The following is a 23,477-nucleotide window of genomic DNA, read 5'->3' as shown; positions in this document are numbered from 1 at the left end:
AGCTGAAAGATTGGGGAATCACCGGTGCAGAGCCTGTTCAGGAATGGCAGAAGTCAGGTGTGCACGCACAGTGAGGCGAAGACTTTGAGGATGGCCTGGTAGAAGCCACCTCTCCAGGAAAAACATCAGGACAGGCTAATATTCTGCAAAAGGTGCAGGGACTGGACTGCTGATGACTTGAATGCAGTCATTTTCTCTGATGAATCCCCTTTCAGATTGTTTGGTACATCTGGAAGAAAAACTTTGTCCAGAAAAGGAGAACTACCAGCAGAACACTTGGCATGACACAGCACTGAGACCATCCATGTGTGGTCCGGCTTCTTGGGCACGGAGTGGGCTCGCTCACAATTTTGTCTAAGAACACAGCCATGAATAAAGAATGGCACCAAAACATCCTCCAAGACATTGACATTTTGTGTCCATGGCCAGGAAACTCCTTAATTCCATTGAGAACTTGTGGTCAATCCTCAAAAGACGGGTGGATAAACAAAAACCCACAAATTCTGACAACCTCCATGCATTGATTAGGCCGGAACTGGCGACCATCGGTCAGTAGGTACCTCAGAAGGTGATTGACAGTTTCCAGGGCAAAGGTCATGAAAAAGAAGTGTCAACGATGCAAATATCGACTCTTTGCGTAAATTATATGTAATTGTAAATAACTAAAAGTCTTTGATGCATGAAATGCTGTAATGTTACTTCAGTATCCCATAGTAACGTCTGACAAACAGGTGTAACAATGCTGAAGGCCTGATTCTGGTTCAATGTGCACTGCAGGTGGGGCAGATGTTACATGTGCAGAGAGAGTTAGATTTTGGTGTTTTGTCCCTGCAGAGTAAATATTGGCCGCTTGATTTTTACACTGCAATATAGATATCGGTTTGAAGTACAAACCCCACCCAAATCTAGCTCTCTGCACAAATTGCATCTGCCCCACCTGCAGTGCACATGGTTTTGTCCATTAGAGAGACAATTTGCTTTTGTGAGTGCAAAACGATGCTGCATGCATGCTACGTTTCTGATGCTGCAAAACGTAGCACTGGTGTGTAATTCTCAATACACAATGTACTCCATCACTGAATGTCTCCTACAGATGGGCCCAGGAACACAGATACCCCAGAGAGATGTCCCCTTCATCCGTATTCCCAGGATTGTACAGAGGAGAATCACAGAAACCCACAAGAGAATCAGGTAAACAAGATTTAGGGTCTCACCAATATACCAAAGTGACTGTCACTATATGATCTGTAGAGATGATAAATGGGTCTTCTATTCTGATGTCTGAAATCAGATATTTTATATTGCATTTAGGGTGAATATCAGGTTGATATTAAAGTAGAAGATATACAGGAAGAAGAAGAGATGTATGTGACTGATAATAAGGCAGAAGATACAGAGGGAGAAGAAGAGACGGATGTGACTGATATGAAGGCAGAAGATACAGAGAGAGAAGAAGAGACGGATGTGACTGATAATAAGGCAGAAGCTACAGAGGGAGAAGAAGAGATGTATGTGACTGATAATAAGGCAGAAGCTACAGAGGGAGAACGAGAGATGGATGTGACTGATATGAAGGCAGAAGCTACAGAGGGAGAAGAAGAGACGTATGTGACTGATAATAAGGCAGAAGCTACAGAGGGAGAAGAAGAGACGTATGTGACTGATAATAAGGCAGAAGCTACAGAGGGAGAAGAAGAGACGTATGTGACTGATAATAAGGCAGAAGCTACAGAGGGAGAAGAGATGTATGTGACTGATATGAAGGCAGAAGATACAGAGGGAGAAGAAGAGACGTATGTGACTGATAATAAGGCAGAAGCTACAGAGGGAGAAGAGATGTATGTGACTGATATGAAGGCAGAAGATACAGAGGGAGAAGAAGAGACGTATGTTTGCGGTGATCAGCAGTGTAAGGAGGAGGAAATCCCTACAGATATCAGCACAGGTGAGTAACAAACACACTCTTACTGACCAGTCTCCTCCCAGCACTCTCTGGTGTATCTCATACATCAGGTGCCATCAGCCCCTATTATACTCCTGCTCTCCCCTCACATCATGTCACTGTGTGTTACCAGCCCAGAGATCTGACCAGTCTCCTCCCCGCACTCTCTGGTGTATCTCATACATCAGGAGCCATCAGTCCCTATTATACTCCTGCTCTCCCCCTCACATCATGTCACTGTGTGTTACCAGCCCAGAGATCTGGCCAGTCTCCTCCCCGCACTCTCTGGTATATCTCATACATCAGGATCCATCAGCCCCTATTATACTCCTGCTCTCCCCCTCACATCATGTTACTGTGTGTTACCAGCCCAGAGATCTGACCACTCTCCTCCCCGAACTCTCTGGTGTGTCCCATACATCAGGATCCATCAGCCCCTATTATACTCCTGCTCTCCTCCTCACATCATGTCACTGTGTGTTACCAGCCCAGAGATCTGACCGGTCTCCTCCCCACACTCTCTGATGCATCTCATACATCAGGTGCCATCAGCCCCTATTATACTCCTGCTTCCCCCCTCACATCATGTCACTGTGTGTTACTAGCTCAGATATCTGACCAGTCTCCTCCCCGCACTCTCTGGTGTATCTCATACATCAGGAGCCATCAGTCCCTATTATACTCCTGCTCTCCCCCTCACATCATGTCACTGTGTTACCAGCCCAGAGATCTGACCAGTCTCCTCCCTGCACTCTCTGGTGTATCTCATACATCAGGTACCATCAGCCCCTATTATACTCCTGCTCTCCCCCTCACATCATGTCACTGTGTGTTATCAGCCCAGATATCTGACCAGACTCCTCCCCGCACTCTCTGGTGTATCTCATACATCAGGTACCATCAGCCCCTATTATACTCCTGCTCTTCCCCTCACATCATGTCACTGCGTGTTACCAGCCCAGAGATCTGACCAGTCTCCTCCCCGAACTCTCTGGTGTATCTTATACATCAGGAGCCATCAGCCCCAATTATACTCCTGCTCTTTCCTTCACATCATGTCACTGTGTGGTACCAGCCCAGAGATCTGACCAGTCTCCTCCCTGAACTCTCTGGTGTATCTTATACATCAGGAGCCATCAGCCCCTATTATACTCCTGCTCTCCCCCTCCCATCATGTTACTGTGTGTTACCAGCCCAGAGATCTGACCAGTCTCCTCCCCGCACTCTCTGGTGTATCTCATACATCAGGAGCCAGCAGCCCCTATTATACTCCTGCTCTCCCCCTCACATCATGTCACTGTGTGTTACCAGCCAGAGATCTGGCCAGTCTCCTCCCCGCACTCTCTGGTATATCTCATACATCAGGATCCATCAGCCCCTATTATACTCCTGCTCTCCCCCTCACATCATGTCACTGTGTGTTACCAGCCCAGAGATCTGACCAGTCTCCTCCCCGCACTCTCTGGTGTATCTCATACATCAGGAGCCATCAGTCCCTATTATACTCCTGCTCTCCCCCTCACATCATGTCACTGTGTGTTACCAGCCCAGAGATCTGACCAGTCTCCTCCCCGCACTCTCTGGTGTATCTCATACATCAGCAGCCATCAGCCCCTATTATACTCCTGCTCTCCCCCTCACATCATGTCACTGTGTGTTACCAGCCCAGAGAACTGACCAGTCTCCTCCCCACACTCTCTGGTGTATCTCATACATCAGCAGCCATCAGCCCCTATTATACTCCTGCTCTCCCCCTCACATCATGTTACTGTGTGTTACCAGCCCAGAGATCTGACCACTCTCCTCCCCGAACTCTCTGGTGTGTCCCATACATCAGGAGCCATCAGCCCCTATTATACTCCTGCTCTCCTCCTCACATCATGTCACTGTGTGTTACCAGCCCAGAGATCTGACCGGTCTCCTCCCCACACTCTCTGATGCATCTCATACATCAGGTGCCATCAGCCCCTATTATACTCCTGCTTCCCCCCTCACATCATGTCACTGTGTGTTACTAGCTCAGATATCTGACCAGTCTCCTCCCCGCACTCTCTGGTGTATCTCATACATCAGGTGTCATCAGCCCCTATTATACTCCTGCTCTTCCCCTCACATCATGTCACTGCGTGTTACCAGCCCAGAGATCTGACCAGTCTCCTCCCCGAACTCTCTGGTGTATCTTATACATCAGGAGCCATCAGCCCCAATTATACTCCTGCTCTTTCCTTCACATCATGTCACTGTGTGGTACCAGCCCAGAGATCTGACCAGTCTCCTCCCTGAACTCTCTGGTGTATCTTATACATCAGGAGCCATCAGCCCCTATTATACTCCTGCTCTCCCCCTCCCATCATGTTACTGTGTGTTACCAGCCCAGAGATCTGACCAGTCTCCTCCCCGCACTCTCTGGTGTATCTCATACATCAGGAGCCATCAGCCCCTATTATACTCCTGCTCTCCCCCTCACATCATGTCACTGTGTGTTACCAGCCAGAGATCTGGCCAGTCTCCTCCCCGCACTCTCTGGTGTATCTCATACATCAGGTGTCATCAGCCCCTATTATACTCCTGCTCTTCCCCTCACATCATGTCACTGCGTGTTACCAGCCCAGAGATCTGACCAGTCTCCTCCCCGAACTCTCTGGTGTATCTCATACATCAGCGACCATCAGCCCCTATTATACTCCTGCTCTCCCCTCACATCATGTCACTGTGTGTTACCAGCCCAGAGATCTGACCAGTCTCCTCCCAGAACTCTCTGGTGTATCTCATACATCAGGAGCCATCAGCCCTATTATACTCCTGCTCTCCCCTTCACATCTTGTCACTGTGTGTTACCAGCCCAGAGATCTGACCAGTCTCCTCCTCGCACTCTCTGGTGTATTTTACCTGAAGGGTAAAAAAAGGGGCAGACTAGATGGGCCAAATGGTTCTTATCTGCTGTCAAATTCTATGTTTCTATGTTCCTATCTCATACATCAGGATCCATCAGCCCCTATTATACTCCTGCTCTCCCCCTCACATCATGTCACTGTGTGTTACCAGCCCAGAGATCTGACCAGTCTCCTCCCCGCACTCTCTGGTGTATCTCATACATCAGGAGCCATCAGTCCCTATTATACTCCTGCTCTCCCCCTCACATCATGTCACTGTGTGTTACCAGCCCAGAGATCTGACCAGTCTCCTCCCCGCACTCTCTGGTGTATCTCATACATCAGGAGCCATCAGTCCCTATTATACTCCTGCTCTCCCCCTCACATCATGTCACTGTGTTATCAGCCCAGAGATCTGACCAGTCTCCTCCCCGCACTCTCTGGTGTATCTCATACATCAGGTACCATCAGCCCCTATTATACTCCTGCTCTCCCCCTCACATCATGTCACTGTGTGTTACCAGCCCAGTGATCTGACCAGTCTCCTCCCCGCACTCTCTGGTGTATCTCATACATCAGGAGCCATCAGCCCCTATTATACTCCTGCTCTCCCCCTCACATCATGTCACTGTGTGTTATCAGCCCAGATATCTGACCAGTCTCCTCCCCGCACTCTCTGGTGTATCTCATACATCAGGTACCATCAGCCCCTATTATACTCCTGCTCTCCCCCTCACATCATGTCACTGTGTGTTACCAGCCCAGAGATCTGACCAGTCTCCTCCCCATACTCTCTGGTGTATCTCATACATCAGCAGCCATCAGCCCCTATTATACTCCTGCTCTCCCCCTCACATCATGTCACTGTGTGTTACCAGCCCAGAGATCTGACCAGTCTCCTCCCCGCACTCTCTGGTGTATCTCATACATCAGGAGCCATCAGCCCCTATTATACTCCTGCTCTCCTCCTCACATCATGTCACTGTGTGGTACCAGCCCAGAGATCTGACCACTCTCCTCCCCGAACTCTCTGGTGTGTCTCATACATCAGGAGCCATCAGCCCCTATTATACTCCTGCTCTCCCCCTCACATCTTGTCACTGTGTGTTACCAGCCCAGAGATCTGACCAGTCTCCTCCTCGCACTCTCTGGTGTATTTTACCTGAAGGGTAAAAAAAGGGGCAGACTAGATGGGCCAAATGGTTCTTATCTGCTGTCAAATTCTATGTTTCTATGTTCCTATCTCATACATCAGGAGCCATCAGCCCCTATTATACTCCTGCTCTCCCCTCACATCATGTCACTGTGTGTTACCAGCCCAGAGATCTGACCAGTCTCCTCCCCGCACTCTCTGGTGTATCTCATACATCAGGAGCCATCAGCCCCTATTATACTCCTGCTCTCCTCTCACATCATGTCACTGTGTGTTACCAGCCCAGAGATCTGACCAGTCTCCTCCCCGCACTCTCTGGTGTATCTCATACATCAGGAGCCATCAGCCCCTATTATACTCCTGCTCTCCCCTCACATCATGTCACTGTGTGTTACCAGCCCAGAGATCTGACCAGTCTCCTCCCGGCACTCTGGTGTATCTCATACAACAGGAGCCATCAGCCCCTATTATACTCCTGCTCTCCCCCTCACATCATGTCACTGTGTGTTACCAGCCCAGAGATCTGACCAGTCTCCTCCCCGCACTCTCTGGTGTATCTCATACATCAGGAGCCATCAGTCCCTATTATACTCCTGCTCTCCCCTTCACATCATGTCACTGTGTGTTACCAGCCCAGAGATCTGACCAGTCTCCTCCCCACACACTCTGGTGTATCTCATACATCAGGAGCCATCAGCCCCTATTATACTCCTGCTCTCCCCCTCCCATCATGTCACTATGTGGTACCAGCCCAGAATCTCCTCCCTGCAGTAAAGGGTAGTTTCCACATTGATTCCATTACTAATGGTAGTAATATATGTGTAGATATTGTTAGTTGTATATGGGACAAGCTGTATTCCAGCCTACTATATTGCATGTACAATGCTGCATGTTGCAGGGGGTGTGACGCTGGCCAGAAGAACAATATTTCTCAGGAGAATCTTGGTGACCTAAAAGCGTATATTCTAAAGGGGAGGGGCAGACAGGGGTGACACCGATAGCTATGAGTTAGGAACAGGGTGTTAGGGTGAGATCTGGATGGCATTGATGAAGAAGTGGGTCATAAGAGCTACGCTGCGATCAGATGTGCACGCTTACACATCGGCTCACAAGTACCCGCACAGACTGTTCCTCTGTTCCCTGTAGAAAGGCAGCCTAGGATTTATTTTTCTGCTGCACATTGTTGTTCGAATAAGGGGAGTGCGCTAACGTCATGTGACGTCCTCTGCGCACCCTGAGCAGGCGGGAGAACACCGTTGTTTCCTGGGTCACGCCCACAAAACTTTGGCTGTCCACCCTGGAGCATCAATCAGGTAGCGAGCGACTCTGCAATCTTTTCACCGAAGGCGCTCACTGCGGGGGACTGCATAGGCGCAAGCGCAGTCCCCCACCATCGGAGGCGGGGACGAATTTGGACCTTCTCCCACAGGGAGCAGCATGTGTAGAATCTTGAGAAGAAGTAATCAGTAGGCAGGAGAGGGGGCATAAGTGGAAGTGTCATGGAACAGCACAGAGACTCCAGAACCAGGTCCCATGGCACCTGCTGATCACCGGCCGGCTGCTGCGGCGAGAGAACAGGCTGATCACCGGCCGGCTGCTGCGGCGAGAGAACAGGCTGATCACCGGCCGGCTGCTGCGGCGAGAGAACAGGCTGATCACCGGCCGGCTGCTGCGGCGAGAGAACAGGCTGATCACCGGCCGGCTGCTGCGGCGAGAGAACAGGCTGATCACCGGCCGGCTGCTGCGGCGAGAGAACAGGCTGATCACCGGCCGGCTGCTGCGGCGAGAGAACAGGCTGATCACCGGCTGGCTGCTGCGGCGAGAGAACAGGCTGATCACCGGCCGGCTGCTGCGGCGAGAGAACAGGCTGATCACCGGCCGGCTGCTGCGGCGAGAGAACAGGCTGATCACCGGCCGGCTGCTGCGGCGAGAGAACAGGCTGATCACCGGCCGGCTGCTGCGGCGAGAGAACAGGCTGATCACCGGCCGGCTGCTGCGGCGAGAGAACAGGCTGATCACCGGCCGGCTGCTGCGGTTAGAACACCGGTGATCAGCCGGTGTTATCGCTGCAGCATCCGTCCGGTGATCAGCCGGTGTTATCGCTGCAGCAGCCGTCCGGTGATCAGCCGGTGTTATCGCTGGAGCAGCCGGCCGGTGATCAGCCAGTTTTCTCTCGCTGCAGCAGCCGGCCGGTGATCAGCCAGTTTTCTCTCGCTGCAGCAGCCGGCCGGTGATCAGCCAGTTTTCTCTCGCTGCATCAGCCGGCCGGTGATCAGCCAGTTTTCTCTCGCTGCATCAGCCGGCCGGTGATCCGCCGGTATTATCGCTGCAGCAGCCGGCTGGCTATCTGCGGGCGTTCTCTTTGCAGCCTGTGACTTAACTGTGGCTGATTCTGGTGGTCTCCAAGTTCCTAGGTCATTATCCAGCCTGAGGTAAATGCTATTCCTTGCACAACTTGTACATCATAGACTGAAGACTGATCCCTAGTTATTGAGTTATTCCATCTCCTACTGATAGTTCTAGCAGCCACAGTACTGTGCATCCACAGCTTCATCATTCCCTGCAAGTTCATGCAATAGGACTACATCACGCCTCCACGTTTAGTATTAGCTGCATCATTGGCTCCTGACAGTGTTACTACATCGGGGATCCTGAGGGGCCTGAGTGTGAGGAGGTCAGATGTGTAGGTGGGAGAGGATTGGGTGAGAGCTTTGTAAGTGATTGCAAGACGCTTGAATTGGAATCTGAAGGGAAGAGTCATTTAAATATTGCCCCAACGTATGCTCTTTGATGGCAGTTAGGGGTCATTTCACCATAGTCTTTAGAAATTTAAACTGGACAAATGTTCATGTTTCCGTATGTGTTTTATTCCCAGCAGACGGACATGGCAGCCAGAATGTCGCAGAGTTATCTCAGAATTGTCAAGTAGATGATGACATCACACAAGGTTCTCCAGGAGAAATCCCTTATCCAGTACCTCACCCTGCTGATATGTCATCTGCTCCCGCTGGTCATCTAGAGACTTCTGATAATGCTGATATAGCTGCGTCTGTCACACCTCCTACAGTAGATGATGACATCACACAAGGTTCTCCAGGAGAAATCCCTTATCCAGTACCTCACCCTGCTGATATGTCATCTGCTCCTGCTGGTCATCTAGAGTATTCTGATCATACTACGTCTGTCACACCTCCTACAGTAGATGATGACATCACACAAGGTTCTCCAGGAGAAATCCCTTATCCAGTACCTCACCCTGCTGATATGTCAGCTGCTCCCGCTGGTCATCTACAGTATTCTGATCATGCTGATATAGCTGCGTCTGTCACATCTCCTACGGTAGATGATGACATCACACAAGATTCTCCAGTAGAAATCCCTTATCCAGTACCTCACCCTGCTGATATGTCAGCTGCTCCCGCTGGTCATCTACAGTATTCTGATCATGCTGATATAGCTGCGTCTGTCACATCTCCTACGGTAGATGATGACATCACACAAGATTCTCCAGTAGAAATCCCTTATCCAGTACCTCACCCTGCTGATATGTCATCTGCTCCCGCTGGTCATCAAGAGACTTCTGATCATGCTGATATAGCTGCGTCTGTCACACCTCCTACAGTAGATACAATGTTTCCCCGTACTATAGATGACCAATCTTTTACACAGAACACAAAGCTTATTATCCATCAGCCAGCTAAGGCACCTGAGAAACAGTTTCAATGCTCTGAGTGTGGAAAACATTTTAGATTTAATTCCCATTTAATTACTCATGCGAGAACTCACACAGGTGAGAGACCATTTTCATGTTCTGATTGTGGGAAACGTTTTACAGATAGATCAAATCTTGTTACACATCAGAGACAACACACAGGTGAGAAGCCATTTCCATGTCCTGAGTGTGGAAAATGTTTTACAGATAAATCGAATCTTGCTACACATAAGAGAAGTCATACCGAGGAGAAGCCATTTCCATGTCCTGATTGTGGGAAATGTTTTACACTGAGAGCATATCTTGTTGCACACCAGAGGCGTCACACCGGTGAAAAACCATATCCCTGTTCTGAGTGTGGGAAATGTTTTACAAAGAAATCAAATCTTCATATACATCAGAAATGTCACACAAGTAACAAGCCATATCAATGTTCTGAGTGTGGGATAAGTTTTACACACAAATCCTATCTTGTTGCGCACCAGAGGTATCACACAGGAGAGAAACCATTTGCATGTTCTAAGTGTGGGAAATGTTTTACACGTAAATCCAATCTTGTTGTTCATCAGAGAAGTCACCCAGAGTAAGTGGACTTGCTCAGGTGATACTTTGTGTGTTTGCAAGTGAGAATATTTTATTCAAAGAATAAACCTGAGTTTGCATATTATTTCTGCTGTCTCAGGCTCATTATTGGCCTAGTCACATTTATTTTTCATTGTGGCATCATTTAGGTTAATGTACAGACTGAAGACTCAGCACCCGCCCTTTCAGTAGGTGAGAGGGAAGCAAGTTGACCATAATACTTTGAGGGTTATTCAGACTTGATCGTCGGGCTGCCAAATCTATGCGATCAGAAAACTGCAGCCCTGCTAGTTCCGTGAATTCCCAGCCGTGCAATCAGCTCTGAATTAGGCCCTCTATCTCATATATTTGGCTACATCTGTCACTCAAAGTGTGTCTGACTCTCTAACGGGTGGAGCCTCTGACTCACATGACAGAGAACCAGCCCAGTGAGACACCCTCTGCCTCCCCATGTTACCCAGCAAAGACACAGCTACTCACCAGACACACCAGGTGAGCGCCCCCCTCCCGCGATTCGCACGGTGGCGGGCGGTGTTTTCCTGCCCGCTGGGCTCAGAACACTAACAGCCTGAATCAGTCCCTATGTGGTTATTAGAACCGGGTAACACATTCTGACATTAACATTTAGGTAAATAAAAATAACAACACACGGAGACTGGACACGCCAGTACATGTTTCTCTGCATACATGATCGCAGCTGAAAGCAGATACACGCCCGGAATACAGCCACGACACGCCTACGTTTATGCAACAAATCCCCATTTCTTCCCCCAAACAGTCACTGTTAAAGTTCCCACTGAGGGCAGCATTTATCTGGACACATACACAGCTCAGGCAAGGGAATGAGGTCATAGCGCACAAGCAAAGATTAAGGCCTGAGGGCCAGATGTATCAAGCTTCAAAAAGGGATAAAATGGAGAGTGATAAAGAACCAGCCAATCAGCTGCTACCTGTCATTTTTCAATCAAAGCCTGTAACGTGACAGCTAGTAGCTGATTGGCTGGTTGTTTATCACTCTCCTTTTTATCACTTTTTGAAGTTTGATACATCTGGCACTGAGTGAGCTTGGAGACCACATATGTTTAAGCAGGAACATTCCAGCCCAAAGACAGATTTTCCACAAGGAAACCCGGGAGCCTCCTAGGGCCCAGCAGGTCCCAAGGGGCCCCATAAAGATATCCTGACCATCCAAAATGTTCCCAGCGGATCATTGTGCGACTTCCATGTGACATCATGACATCACATGGACCCGCCCACGCTCCCAAAGTGCCGTTGATGTTCTTTGATAGGATAGCAATTGCTTGGACACAAAATGGTCTCATCCACTGTATGTGGGCCGTCAGTGACACATCTTCCTCTCCCGCCGCTCTACCTCCGCCTCCCCCTCTGTCTATCTCTTCACTGGCTCCCCATTCCTTTCCGAGTTCTCTTTAAACTCCTCACCACCACCTACAAGGCTCTCTCCTCCTCCACCGCTCCTTACCTCTCTTCACTGATCTCTATCCACACTCCCTCCCATCCTCTTCGCTCCATTGCTGACCGCCGACTGACCTCTCACCTAATCACCTCCTCCCACTCCCGTGTCCAAGACTTCTCTCGCGCTGCCCCCCTGCACTGGAACAACCTCCCGCCATACATCAGGCTTTCTGATTCCCTTACCTCCTTCAAGCGCTCCCTCAAAACCCACTTTTTTCGACTAGCCTATCCCTCCTCCTAACCTCTTTTGATCCTCCTATCCTGCCTCCATTCCTACTTATCCTATTGTATTTCGTTCGTCCACCCACCTATTTTTAGTATGTTAACTCTTATGAGTAGGGCCCTCCTTCCTCACGTACTCACCCTACCTCATTACCTCACCTGTGCTCCTGCCCTGTTCTTCCCTTCCTCTAATTCATCTTCAGTCTCCTTGACAATTTTGACACCTACTTCTGAACTGATGCTGATTTTAGTTCTACCAGCTATACCCCTATTCATACTGTATTTTTCAACACACCCTGTATGTTACCTTGTAATTTGTTTTTTTGTTTGCTATGTACGGCGCTGCGGACACTTTGCGGCGCCTTATAAATAAACATACTACTACTACTACTACAGGACTTTAACTTCCTTCCAAAAGACCTTGTTCCTGATTCATGTTTGTACGCAAGTCCGATGGTCACAATGCTGAGCATTTATCGGTAGACTGTGCATGCTCCAATGCAGTGGCGTAACTTGGGGTCCGCAGCCCCAGCGATGGCGTGGTAGCAGGCTCCACCGGGGCGCAGGTTCAGTGTTGACTTGTACACAGCATTGTAAATTCACTGCCTGGGATGAGATCCTGGAATACACAGCAGCGCTGCGTGCAAGCTGGAAGGGCAGCGGGTATGGTGGAAGGGGGAGCGCTCTCTGGCTGTCTGTGTCAGGACGCAGTGACCGGTTCACTGAGCGTCCTCACACAGACAGCCAGACTCGCCAGAGAGCGCTCCCCCTTCCACCATGCCTGCTGCCCTTCCAGCTTGCACGCAGCGCTGCTGTGTATTCCGGGATCCCAGGCGGCGAATGTACAATGCTGTGTACAAGTCGGCCGACAGGGATTGTGCAGGACAGCGCTGAGAATTTACCGTTTTTCCGCCTGCCTCGCAGCTCCTGGCCACAGCGATCAGATAGGCTGTCTGATCACTGTGGCCAGGAACAGCAAGGCAGGTGGAAAATGGGGTAAGGACCTGACAGGACGCGGTAGGGGAGAGGGGGAGAGAGATCACGCTCACCTCCGCTGGCTATTAGCCGGGGAATGTGTGACACATGTCAGTGTCCAGCTTCCCCTGATCCCCACTCCCCAGGCGGTGTTGCCTACTCCTCTCGATCCCCGGTGGCTGCTGGCTGCTCCAATGTACTCTATCGATGCTGCCTGCAATCTATGAAGAGACACTGAACGGAAGAGACAATCCTGCCAAGATCAGAAGATGGTTGGGGAACGTCTCCCGTGTGGATAAAGGGGACACAGGGGACTGGGAGATGAGGAACGTCTTCCCATATAGCAGTAGAGGAACAAATGATCTCCATGCGCACTTCTCACCTGCAATCAGACTGAGCCTGACGCCACCTTGATCAATAGTTACTGGATGGGTGACACCTGGTGCCGTTACCACCGTGGTACAACGTCAGAGCATCGAAGAGATTCCAGGACATCGGGAGGCAACCTGACCAAATCTATCTACCACAACATAAGTAGTACTGGGACAATGGGAGGTTACCATCCAATCTGACCTTTTCATTCTTTGATATTGGACCAATCAGACACACGATTTTCTTTGTCTACAATTGTGCTATTGGCCTGTTCCTGTAGATGTCAATCCCTAACTTGCATAAGAACACTTGGGCATAGCTCGTTACTGCCTCGTTTTTTTATGGTGATCTGGGATAATAGCTCCACCTGCAGAGGCGTCCTGGACCTTTTTTATGGCGCCCATACACTCATGCGATCAGATGCCATGTCCCATCGTATTTGATCGCATCAAGTGGTGCCCAGGGCAGCACCCGATGTCGCATGCCATCTGCGATGGACATCGGGTGCTGGAAGAGGGGTGGCATGGCGGCTGTGTTGTGGGGACCGGAGCGATGGAGCTTTCAGGTGGCGAGACTCAGCAGCGGCAGCAGTTGACTATGAAACACTGGACGGCCCTCTGATTACCTATCTAAGGAGCAGAAGAGGCAATTATCTTGTTCTGTGTGTGGGAAATATTTTAGATATAAATCACAATCAATTATCCACGAGAGAGGTCACACAGGTGACAAACCATTTCCATGCTCTGGGTGTGGGAAATGTTTTACAGCTAAATCAGTTCTTCTTCTTCTTCTTACGCATCAGCGGTGCCAACCAGGTGAGCAGCTGTTTTCATGCTCTGAGTGTGGGAAAGGCTTTACCCATAAATCAAATCTTGTGGATCATAAGATGTTTCACACAGGAGAGAGGCCATTTCCATGTCCTGAGTGTGGGAAATGTTTTACCCAAAGATCATCTCTTGTTGAACATAAGAGAATTCACACAGGAGATAAGCCGTTTCCATGTCCTGAATGTAAGAAATGTTTTATTAATAAATCAAATCGGGTTATACATCAGAGAATACACTCCGGAGAGAGACCGTTTCCATGTTCTAAATGTGGGAAATGTTTTTCAAAGAACTCACATCTAGTTACACATCAGAAAAATCAGTCCTGCAAGAAGCTATATCCATGTTTAAGTGTGGGAAATGTTTTACACGTAAATCAAAACTTGTTGTTCATCAGAGGAGGGACACGTTAATAATCTTCTCACCGGTTACATCACAATGTGCACGGCAGTGCAGGTGAGAGGCGCACTTTCCGTGCGCATACAACAACTAGTAAACCAAAAAATTATACTGTCCTGGTGATTAGTACTATACCATTGAGACTCTCCCGCTGTGGGCACCGCAGGCTGGTACCGCAGGTGTTATTGATTTGCCAATTAAACTAAATCTTAATTGTCACAAAAATGTATGAGGATATTTTCCACATTTAATACGATCTATGGTTTAATAGACCCGGTGCTTTCATTATAAAGATACAATTTAGGGCTCAACTTCAAATGTATTGATGTTTATATAATATCTGAATGTCTTTTTAGTATCTTTTTCTGTTTATATTTTAGGTGGCCACCTAGATAATGTTTGATATACATTTATAAATAAATACATTATATTATTATTATTATTTATAGCGTTTGTGTGAGTATATACATCCATGGTGCTTTGAAAATATCAAATTGCGCAGAAACGCAATTCTTAAGCCCCCCATACACGGTCCGTTTTTGCGGTCCGTTTTGTACTTTTAAAGTACACATCGTATCGGATCGCATGCCTAGTGCATGCATTGTGCATGCACTGCGATCCGATACGATGTGTACCTAGTACAAAAAGTATGTGCAGCACATACTTTTTGTACCGTACTTTGTGATGCACGGGAGCGCGCATCGCATAGTACAAAACGGAGCCGGCAAAAACGGACCATGTATGGGCTCCTTTATTTGTTTTTTGCAATCTTTTCTGTTATACCCTGTACCTATATGGTACAGTATAGGTTCAGGTGAAGAACAGAGTTGTGTACACGCACTTGTACATGTAGAGGACTGTAGCTGAGTTTTATATATATATATATATATATATAGAAAGCACTTACCCCCTCGCAGAAAGGATTGGAGCCGGCACACAGTAGTAGGTGAAGAAAAAAAGGGTTCATTGCACAAAGAGACAGCTGCCGACCTGACAGCCGTTTCAACTGCATGTGAGCAGTTTTCATCAGAGGTGATGATGAAAACTGCTCACATGCAGTTGAAACGGCTGTCAGGTCGGCAGCTGTCTCTTTGTGCAATGATGTAATTGCAATAAACCCTTTTTTTCTTCACCTACTACTGTGTGCCGGCTCCAATCCTTTCTGCAAGGGGGTAAGTGCTTTCTATTAACCACATTATGTGCCTGGCACCGGAACAGTTTTATCTTTAACCAGAGTGCCAACCTGAGAACCCAACTGTCTATATATATATATATATATATATATATATATATATATATATATATATATATATATATATATATATATATATAATTTGTAATTAATTATTATTTAATTATTTGAAAGGTTATTTAATTTGTATACATATATTTTAATTAGCGGCCAGTATAACACTAGTCTTGGCCACCCTTACATATGCGTGCGCGTTCAGAAGGAAGTGGGCGGGCAGCTACATCTGGTGATGTCAGCTGCCCGTCCCTGGCGCCCATGCCACGGCCTCATTAGCATGGGAACGCCCAGGAAACGCTGTTTGTTCCCATATGCAGGGGTGTCAAACACAAGGCCTGCGGGCCAAATCCGGCCCGCCAGACCTCTTCATGTGGCCCGCGCAGCCACCAGCCTTCACCTTTTATTCTCAATTTTTTTTATTTCTTTTTTTAAACAAGAAAGCCGCCTCTTCAGCGCATGCGCGGCAGCCTACAAGCCAGAGAACATCTGCCCTCTAGCGCAGTGCCGCCGGTCGTCAACACCACCTGCTGTATAGGAGCCAGAGAGAGGAAAGAGCAGGTCCGTCGTGGTGAATGGTGCTGCTGCTGCTGTGCGCTCCAGGTCACTTACTGCTGAGTGTGCACTGCACAGTGACCGGGAGCACGCTGCCCCCCACTCCTGGATAGATAGTGCGAGGAGCGCTACTCACAGGAGGGAGGGGGAAATGCGCCTGTGTGAGAGCGCAGCTGTGTCCTTGGTGGTGGAGCAGCTCAGACTGGAGTGGACGCATCAGAGCGGGTAAGTGTCAAACTCTCTGCCTATGTGTGTGTGTGTGCACTGGCACATTGCAGCCCATCATTAATTGCTGTGTCCCATGATAATAAGCAGGACATATGCCCTAAGACTGAGTGCTGCCCCCCTGTGCAGGCAGCGTGTGCTCTAATGCACTGCAGTTCACAGCAATAGCAGGAGGGAAATGCTACTGCTGAGTATACAATAATTGAATGCAGTGACAATAATTTATGATAATAAAGAGTGGACACATAGTCCTACAGATACAACCGGCCCTTTGAGGGTGACCAAACTGCTGATGCGGCCCCCGATGAATTTGAGTTTGACACCCCTGTGCTAATGGGGCCTGTTGACCTTATGACTGAGGACCTGGCCATTGTCCGCCTAATGTTGCAGTATCGGTCTGTGCCCCTACATGTGTGTGTCATTATATCTGGGCAATAATTGATAAATATCCCCCTTTATTTGTGTTACTGGATATGAATACCGTGAAAGTGGAACTGATTGGATTTTGGGGGTGATTCTGGTTGGTTTGCAAAAGAAAACTCCTCCATTATGGAAAAACCATGTGCACTGCAGGTGGGGCAGATGTAACAGGTGCAGAGAAAGTAAGATTTAGGTGGGATGTGTTCAAACTGAAATCTAAATTACAGTGTAAGAATAAAGCAGCCAGTATTTACCCTGCAAAGCAACCTGGATTAGGCCCCTCCTGTATTGGATACTGGAATAGGTCCTGCAATGTCTACTGGCCACAGAAATGTGCGCTCATACCAATATTAATAATGTATCACTAAAGGAATCTAATATTGTACATCCAACATGCTTATAACACACCAGTACTATAGTGGCCCCCATCACATTACAGTACTGGGGACCGTACCAGTACTATAGTGGCCCCCATCACATTACAGTACTGGGGACCATACTAGTACTAAAGTAGCCCCCGTCACATTACAGTACTCGGGACAATACTATTACTGTAGTAGTCCTTGTCACACTACAGCACTGGGGACCGAACTAGTACTATAGTGGCCCCCATCACATTACAGTACTGAGGACTGTACTAGTACTATAGTGGCCCCTGTCACATTAAAGTACTGAGTACTGTACTAGTACTATAGTGGCCCCCATCACATTACAGTACTGAGGACTGTACTAGTACTATAGTGGCCGCTGTCACATTAAAGTACTGAGGACTGTACTAGTACTATAGTGGCCCCCATCACATTACAGTACTGAGGACTGTACTCGTACTATAGTAGCCCCCATCACATTATAGTACTGAGGACTGTACTAGTACTATAGTGGCCCCTGTCACATTAAAGTACTGAGTACTGTACTAGTACTATAGTGGCCCCCATCACATTACAGTACTGAGGACTGTACTAGTACTATAGTGGCCGCTGTCACATTAAAGTACTGAGGACCGAACTAGTACTATAGTGGCCCCTGTCACATTACAGTACTAGGGACCTAACTATAGTAACCCCATCACATTACAGTACTGGGGACCATACCAGTACTATAGTAGCCCCCGTCACATTACAGTACTGGGGACCGTACTACTACTAAAGTAGACCCCCGTCACATTACAGTACTCGGGACAATACTATTACTGTAGTAGCCCCTGTCACATTACAGCACTGGGGACCGTACTAGTACTATAGTGGCCCCCATCACATTACAGTACAGAGGACTGTACTAGTACTGTAGTGGCCCCTGTCACATTACAGTACTGAGGACTGTACTACTACTAAAGTAGCCCCCATCACATTACAGTACTCGGGACAATACTATTACTGTAGTAGCCCCTGTCACATTACAGCACTGGGGACCGTACTAGTACTATAGTGGCCCCATCACATTACAGTACTGAGGACTGTACTAGTACTATAGTGGCCCCTGTCACATTACAGTACTGAGGACTGTACTAGTACTATAGTAGCCCCTGTCACATTACAGCACTGGGGACCGTACTAGTACTATAGTGGCACCCATCAAATTACAGTACTGACGACTGTACTAGTACTATAGTGGCCCCCGTCACACTACACTACCGAGGACTGTACTAGTACTATAGTGGCCCCTGTCACATTACAGTACTGAGGACCGTATTAGTACTATAGTAGCCCCCATCACATTACAGTACTGAGGACCATACCAGTACTATAGTAGCCCCCATCACATTACAGTACTGGGGACCGGACTAGTACTATAGTAGCCCCCATCACATTACAGTACTGAGGACCATACCAGTACTATAGTAATCCCCATCACATTACAGTACTGAGGACCATACCAGTACTATAGTGGCCCCCATCACATTACAGTACTGAGGACTGTACTAGTACTATAGTGGCCCCCATCACATTACAGTACTGAGGACTGTACTCGTACTATAGTAGGCCCTGTCACATTACAGCACTGGGGACCGAACTAGTACTATAGTGGCCCCTGTCACATTACAGTACTAGGGACCGTACTATAGTAACCCCATCACATTACAGTACTGGGGACCATACCAGTACTATAGTAGCCCCCGTCACATTACAGTACTGGGGACCGTACTACTACTAAAGTAGACCCCCGTCACATTACAGTACTCGGGACAATACTATTACTGTAGTAGCCCCTGTCACATTACAGCACTGGGGACCGTACTAGTACTATAGTGGCCCCCATCACATTACAGTGCTGAGGACTGTACTAGTACTGTAGTGGCCCCTGTCACATTAGAGTACTGAGGACTGTACTAGTACTATAGTGGCCCCCATCACATTACAGTACTGGGGACCGTACTACTACTAAAGTAGCCCCCATCACATTACAGTACTCGGGACAATACTATTACTGTAGTAGCCCCTGTCACATTACAGCACTGGGGACCGTACTAGTACTATAGTGGCCCCATCACATTACAGTACTGAGGACTGTACTAGTACTATAGTGGCCCCTGTCACATTACAGTACTGAGGACTGTACTAGTACTATAGTAGCCCCTGTCACATTACAGCACTGGGGACCGTACTAGTACTATAGTGGCACCCATCAAATTACAGTACTGAGGACTGTACTAGTACTATAGTGGCCCCCGTCACACTACACTACCGAGGACTGTACTAGTACTATAGTGGCCCCTGTCACATTACAGTACTGAGGACCGTATTAGTACTATAGTAGCCCCCATCACATTACAGTACTGAGGACCATACCAGTACTATAGTAGCCCCCATCACATTACAGTACTGGGGACCGGACTAGTACTATAGTAGCCCCCATCACATTACAGTACTGAGGACCATACCAGTAATATAGTAATCCCCATAACATTACAGTACTGAGGACCATACCAGTACTATAGTGGCCCCCATCACATTACAGCACTGGGGACCGAACTAGTACTATAGTGGCCCCTGTCACATTACAGTACTAGGGACCGTACTATAGTAACCCCATCACATTTCAGTACTGGGGACCATACCAGTACTATAGTAGCCCCCGTCACATGACAGTACTGGGAACCGTACTACTACTAAAGTAGCCCCCGTCACATTACAGTACTCGGGACAATACTATTACTGTAGTAGCCCCTGTCACATTACAGCACTGGGGACCGAACTAGTACTATAGTGGCCCCCATCACATTACAGTACTGAGGACTGTACTAGTACTATAGTGGCCCCTGTCACATTAGAGTACTGAGGACTGTACTAGTACTATAGTGGCCCCCATCACATTACAGTACTGAGGACCGTACTAGTACTATAGTGGCCCCCATCAAATTACAGTACTGAGGACTGTACTAGTACTATAGTGGCCCCCGTCACACTACACTACCGAGGACTGTACTAGTACTATAGTGGCCCCTGTCACATTACAGTACTGAGGACCGTATTAGTACTATAGTAGCCCCCATCACATTACAGTACTGAGGACCATACCAGTACTATAGTAGCCACCATCACATTACAGTACTGGGGACCGGACTAGTACTATAGTAGCCCCCATCACATTACAGTACTGAGGACCATACCAGTACTATAGTAATCCCCATCACATTACAGTACTGAGGACCATACCAGTACTATAGTGGCCCCCATTACATTATAGTACTGAGGACCGTACTAGTAATAAAGTAGCCCCATCACATTACAGTTCTGAAGTCCAAACTAGTACTATAGTGGCCCCTGTCACATTACAGTACTAGGGACCGTACTATAGTAACCTCATCACATTACAGTACTGGGGACCATACCCGTACTATAGTAGCCCCCATCACAATACAGTACTGAGGACCGTACTAGTATTATAATAGCCACTGTCATGTTACAGTACTGGGGTCCGTACTAGTACTATAGTGGCCCTCATCACATTACAGTACTGGGGACCATACCAGTACTATAGAAGCCCCCGTCACAATACAGTACTGAGGACTGTACTAGTATTATAGTAGCCCCAGTCACATTACAGTACTGGGGTCCGTACTAGTACTATAGTAGCCCCCATCACATTACAGTACTGAGGACCATACCAGTACTATAGTAGCCCCCATCACATTACAGTACTGAGGACCATAAGATTACTATAGTGGCCCCATTACATTATAGTACTGAGGACCGTACTAGTAATACAGTAGCCCCATCACATTACAGTACTGAAGTCCTAACTAGTACTATAGTGACCCCTGTCACATTACAGTACTAGGGACCTTACTATAGTAACCCCATCACATTACAGTACTGGGGACCATACCAGTACTATAGTAGCCCCCGTCACAATACAGTACTGAGGACTGTACTAGTATCATAGTAGCCTCTGTCACATTACAGTACTGGGGTCCGTACTAGTACTATAGTGGCCCCCATCACATTACAGTACTGGGGACAATACCAGTACTACAGTAGCCCCCGTCACAATACAGTACTGCGGGACCATACTAGTACTATAGTAGCCTCCGTCACATTACAGTACTGGGGACTGTACTAGTACTATAGTAGCCACTGTCACATTACAGTACTGGGGACTGTACTAGTACTATAGTAGCCCCCATCACATTATAGTACTGGGGACTGTACTAGTACTATAGTGGCCCCTGTCACATTACAGTACTGGGGGCCGTACTAGTACTATAGTAGCCTCCGTCACATTACAGTACTGGGGACCATACCAGTACTATAGTAGCCCCCGTCACAATACAGTACTGGGGACTGTACTAGTAATATAGTAGCCTCCGTCACATTACAGTACTGGGGACTGTACTACTACTATAGTAGCCCCCGTCACATTATAGTACTGGGGACTGTACTAGTACTATAGTGGGCCCTGTCACATTACACTACTGGGGACCGGACTAGTAGTATAGTAGCCCCGTCACATTACAGTACTGGGGACCGGACTAGTAGTATAGTAGCACCGTCACATTACAGTACTGGAGACCGGACTAGTATTATAGTAGTCCCTGTCACATTACAGTACTGGAGACCGTACTCGTACTATAGTAGCCCCTGTCACATTACAGTACCGGGGACCGTACTAGTACTATAGTAGCCTCCGTCACATTACAGTACTGGGGACCATACCAGTACTATAGTAGCCCCCGTCACAATACAGTACTGGGGACTGTACTACTACTACAGTAACCTCCGTCACATTACAGTACTGGGGACTGTACTACTACTATAGTAGCCCCCGTCACATTATAGTACTGGGGACTGTACTAGTACTATAGTGGGCCCTGTCACATTACAGTACTGGGGACCGGACTAGTAGTATAGTAGCCCCGTCACATTACAGTACTGGAGACCGGACTAGTATTATAGTAGTCCCTGTCACATTACAGTACTGGAGACCGTACTCGTACTATAGTAGCCCCTGTCACATTACAGTACTGGGTACCGGACCAATACTATAGTATCCCCCGTCACATTATAGTACTGGGGACTGTACTAGTATTATAGTAGCCCCTGTCACATTACAGTACTGGGGACTGTACTAGTACTATAGTAGCCCCCCTCACGTTATAGTACTGGGGACTGTACTAGTACTATAGTGGCCCCTGTCACATTACAGTACTGGGGACCGTACTAGTACTATAGTAGCCCCGTCACATTACAGTACTGGGGACCGGACTAGTACTATAGTAGCCCCCATCACATTACAGTACTGGGGACTGTACTAGTATTATAGCAGCCCCTGTCACATTAAAGTACTGGGGACCGGACTAGTAGTATAATAGCCCCTGTCACATTACAGTACTGGGGACCGGACTAGTACTATTGTAGCCCCCATCACATTACAGTACTGAGGACCATACTAGTATTATAGTAGCCCCCGTCACAATACAGTACTGGGGACCATACTAGTACTATAGTAGCCTCCGTCACATTACAGTACTGGGGACTGTAACAGTACTGGAGACCGGACTAGTACTATAGTAGCCCCCGTCACATTACAGTACTGCGGACCATACTAGTACTATAGTAGCCTCCGTCACATTACAGTACTGGGGACTGTACTAGTACTATAGTAGCCTCTGTCACATTACAGTACTGGGGACTGTCTAGTACTATAGTAGCCCCCATCACATTATAGTACTGGAGACTGTACTAGTACTATAGTGGCCTCTGTCATATTACAGTACTGGAGACCGGACTAGTACTATAGTAGCCCCGTCACATTACAGTACTGAGGACCATACTAGTACTATAGTAGCCTCCGTCACATTACAGTACTGGGGACTGTACTAGTACTATAGTAGCCTCTGTCACATTACAGTACTGGGGACTGTACTAGTACTATAGTAGCCCCCATCACATTATAGTACTGGGGACTGTACTAGTACTATAGTGGCCCCTGTCACATAACAGTACTGGGGACCGTACTAGTACTATAGTAGCCTCCGTCACATTACAGTACTGGGGACCATAC

The 23,477-nt window shown here is 48.0% G+C and overlaps 1 protein-coding gene across 1 annotated transcript in view; it reads left to right on the top strand.

Moving 5' to 3' along the window:
- Positions 1–23,477, top strand: part of LOC146058602 (uncharacterized) — an 83,512-nt gene that overhangs the window by 44,294 nt on the left and 15,741 nt on the right. The window contains exons 12-15 of the mRNA XM_083170877.1: positions 1,094–1,191; positions 1,312–1,945; positions 8,844–10,264; positions 13,942–14,502. Coding sequence (XP_083027003.1) covers positions 1,094–1,191; positions 1,312–1,945; positions 8,844–10,264; positions 13,942–14,502 — 2,714 coding nt within the window. The remainder of the gene's footprint in view (positions 1–1,093; positions 1,192–1,311; positions 1,946–8,843; positions 10,265–13,941; positions 14,503–23,477) is intronic.

Source organism: Crinia signifera, chromosome 2 (genome assembly GCF_055691185.1).
Source record: "Crinia signifera chromosome 2, ASM5569118v1, whole genome shotgun sequence".
In the NCBI taxonomy this organism is placed as follows: Eukaryota; Metazoa; Chordata; class Amphibia; order Anura; family Myobatrachidae; genus Crinia; species Crinia signifera.
This window is presented reverse-complemented; position numbering and strand designations above follow the sequence as displayed.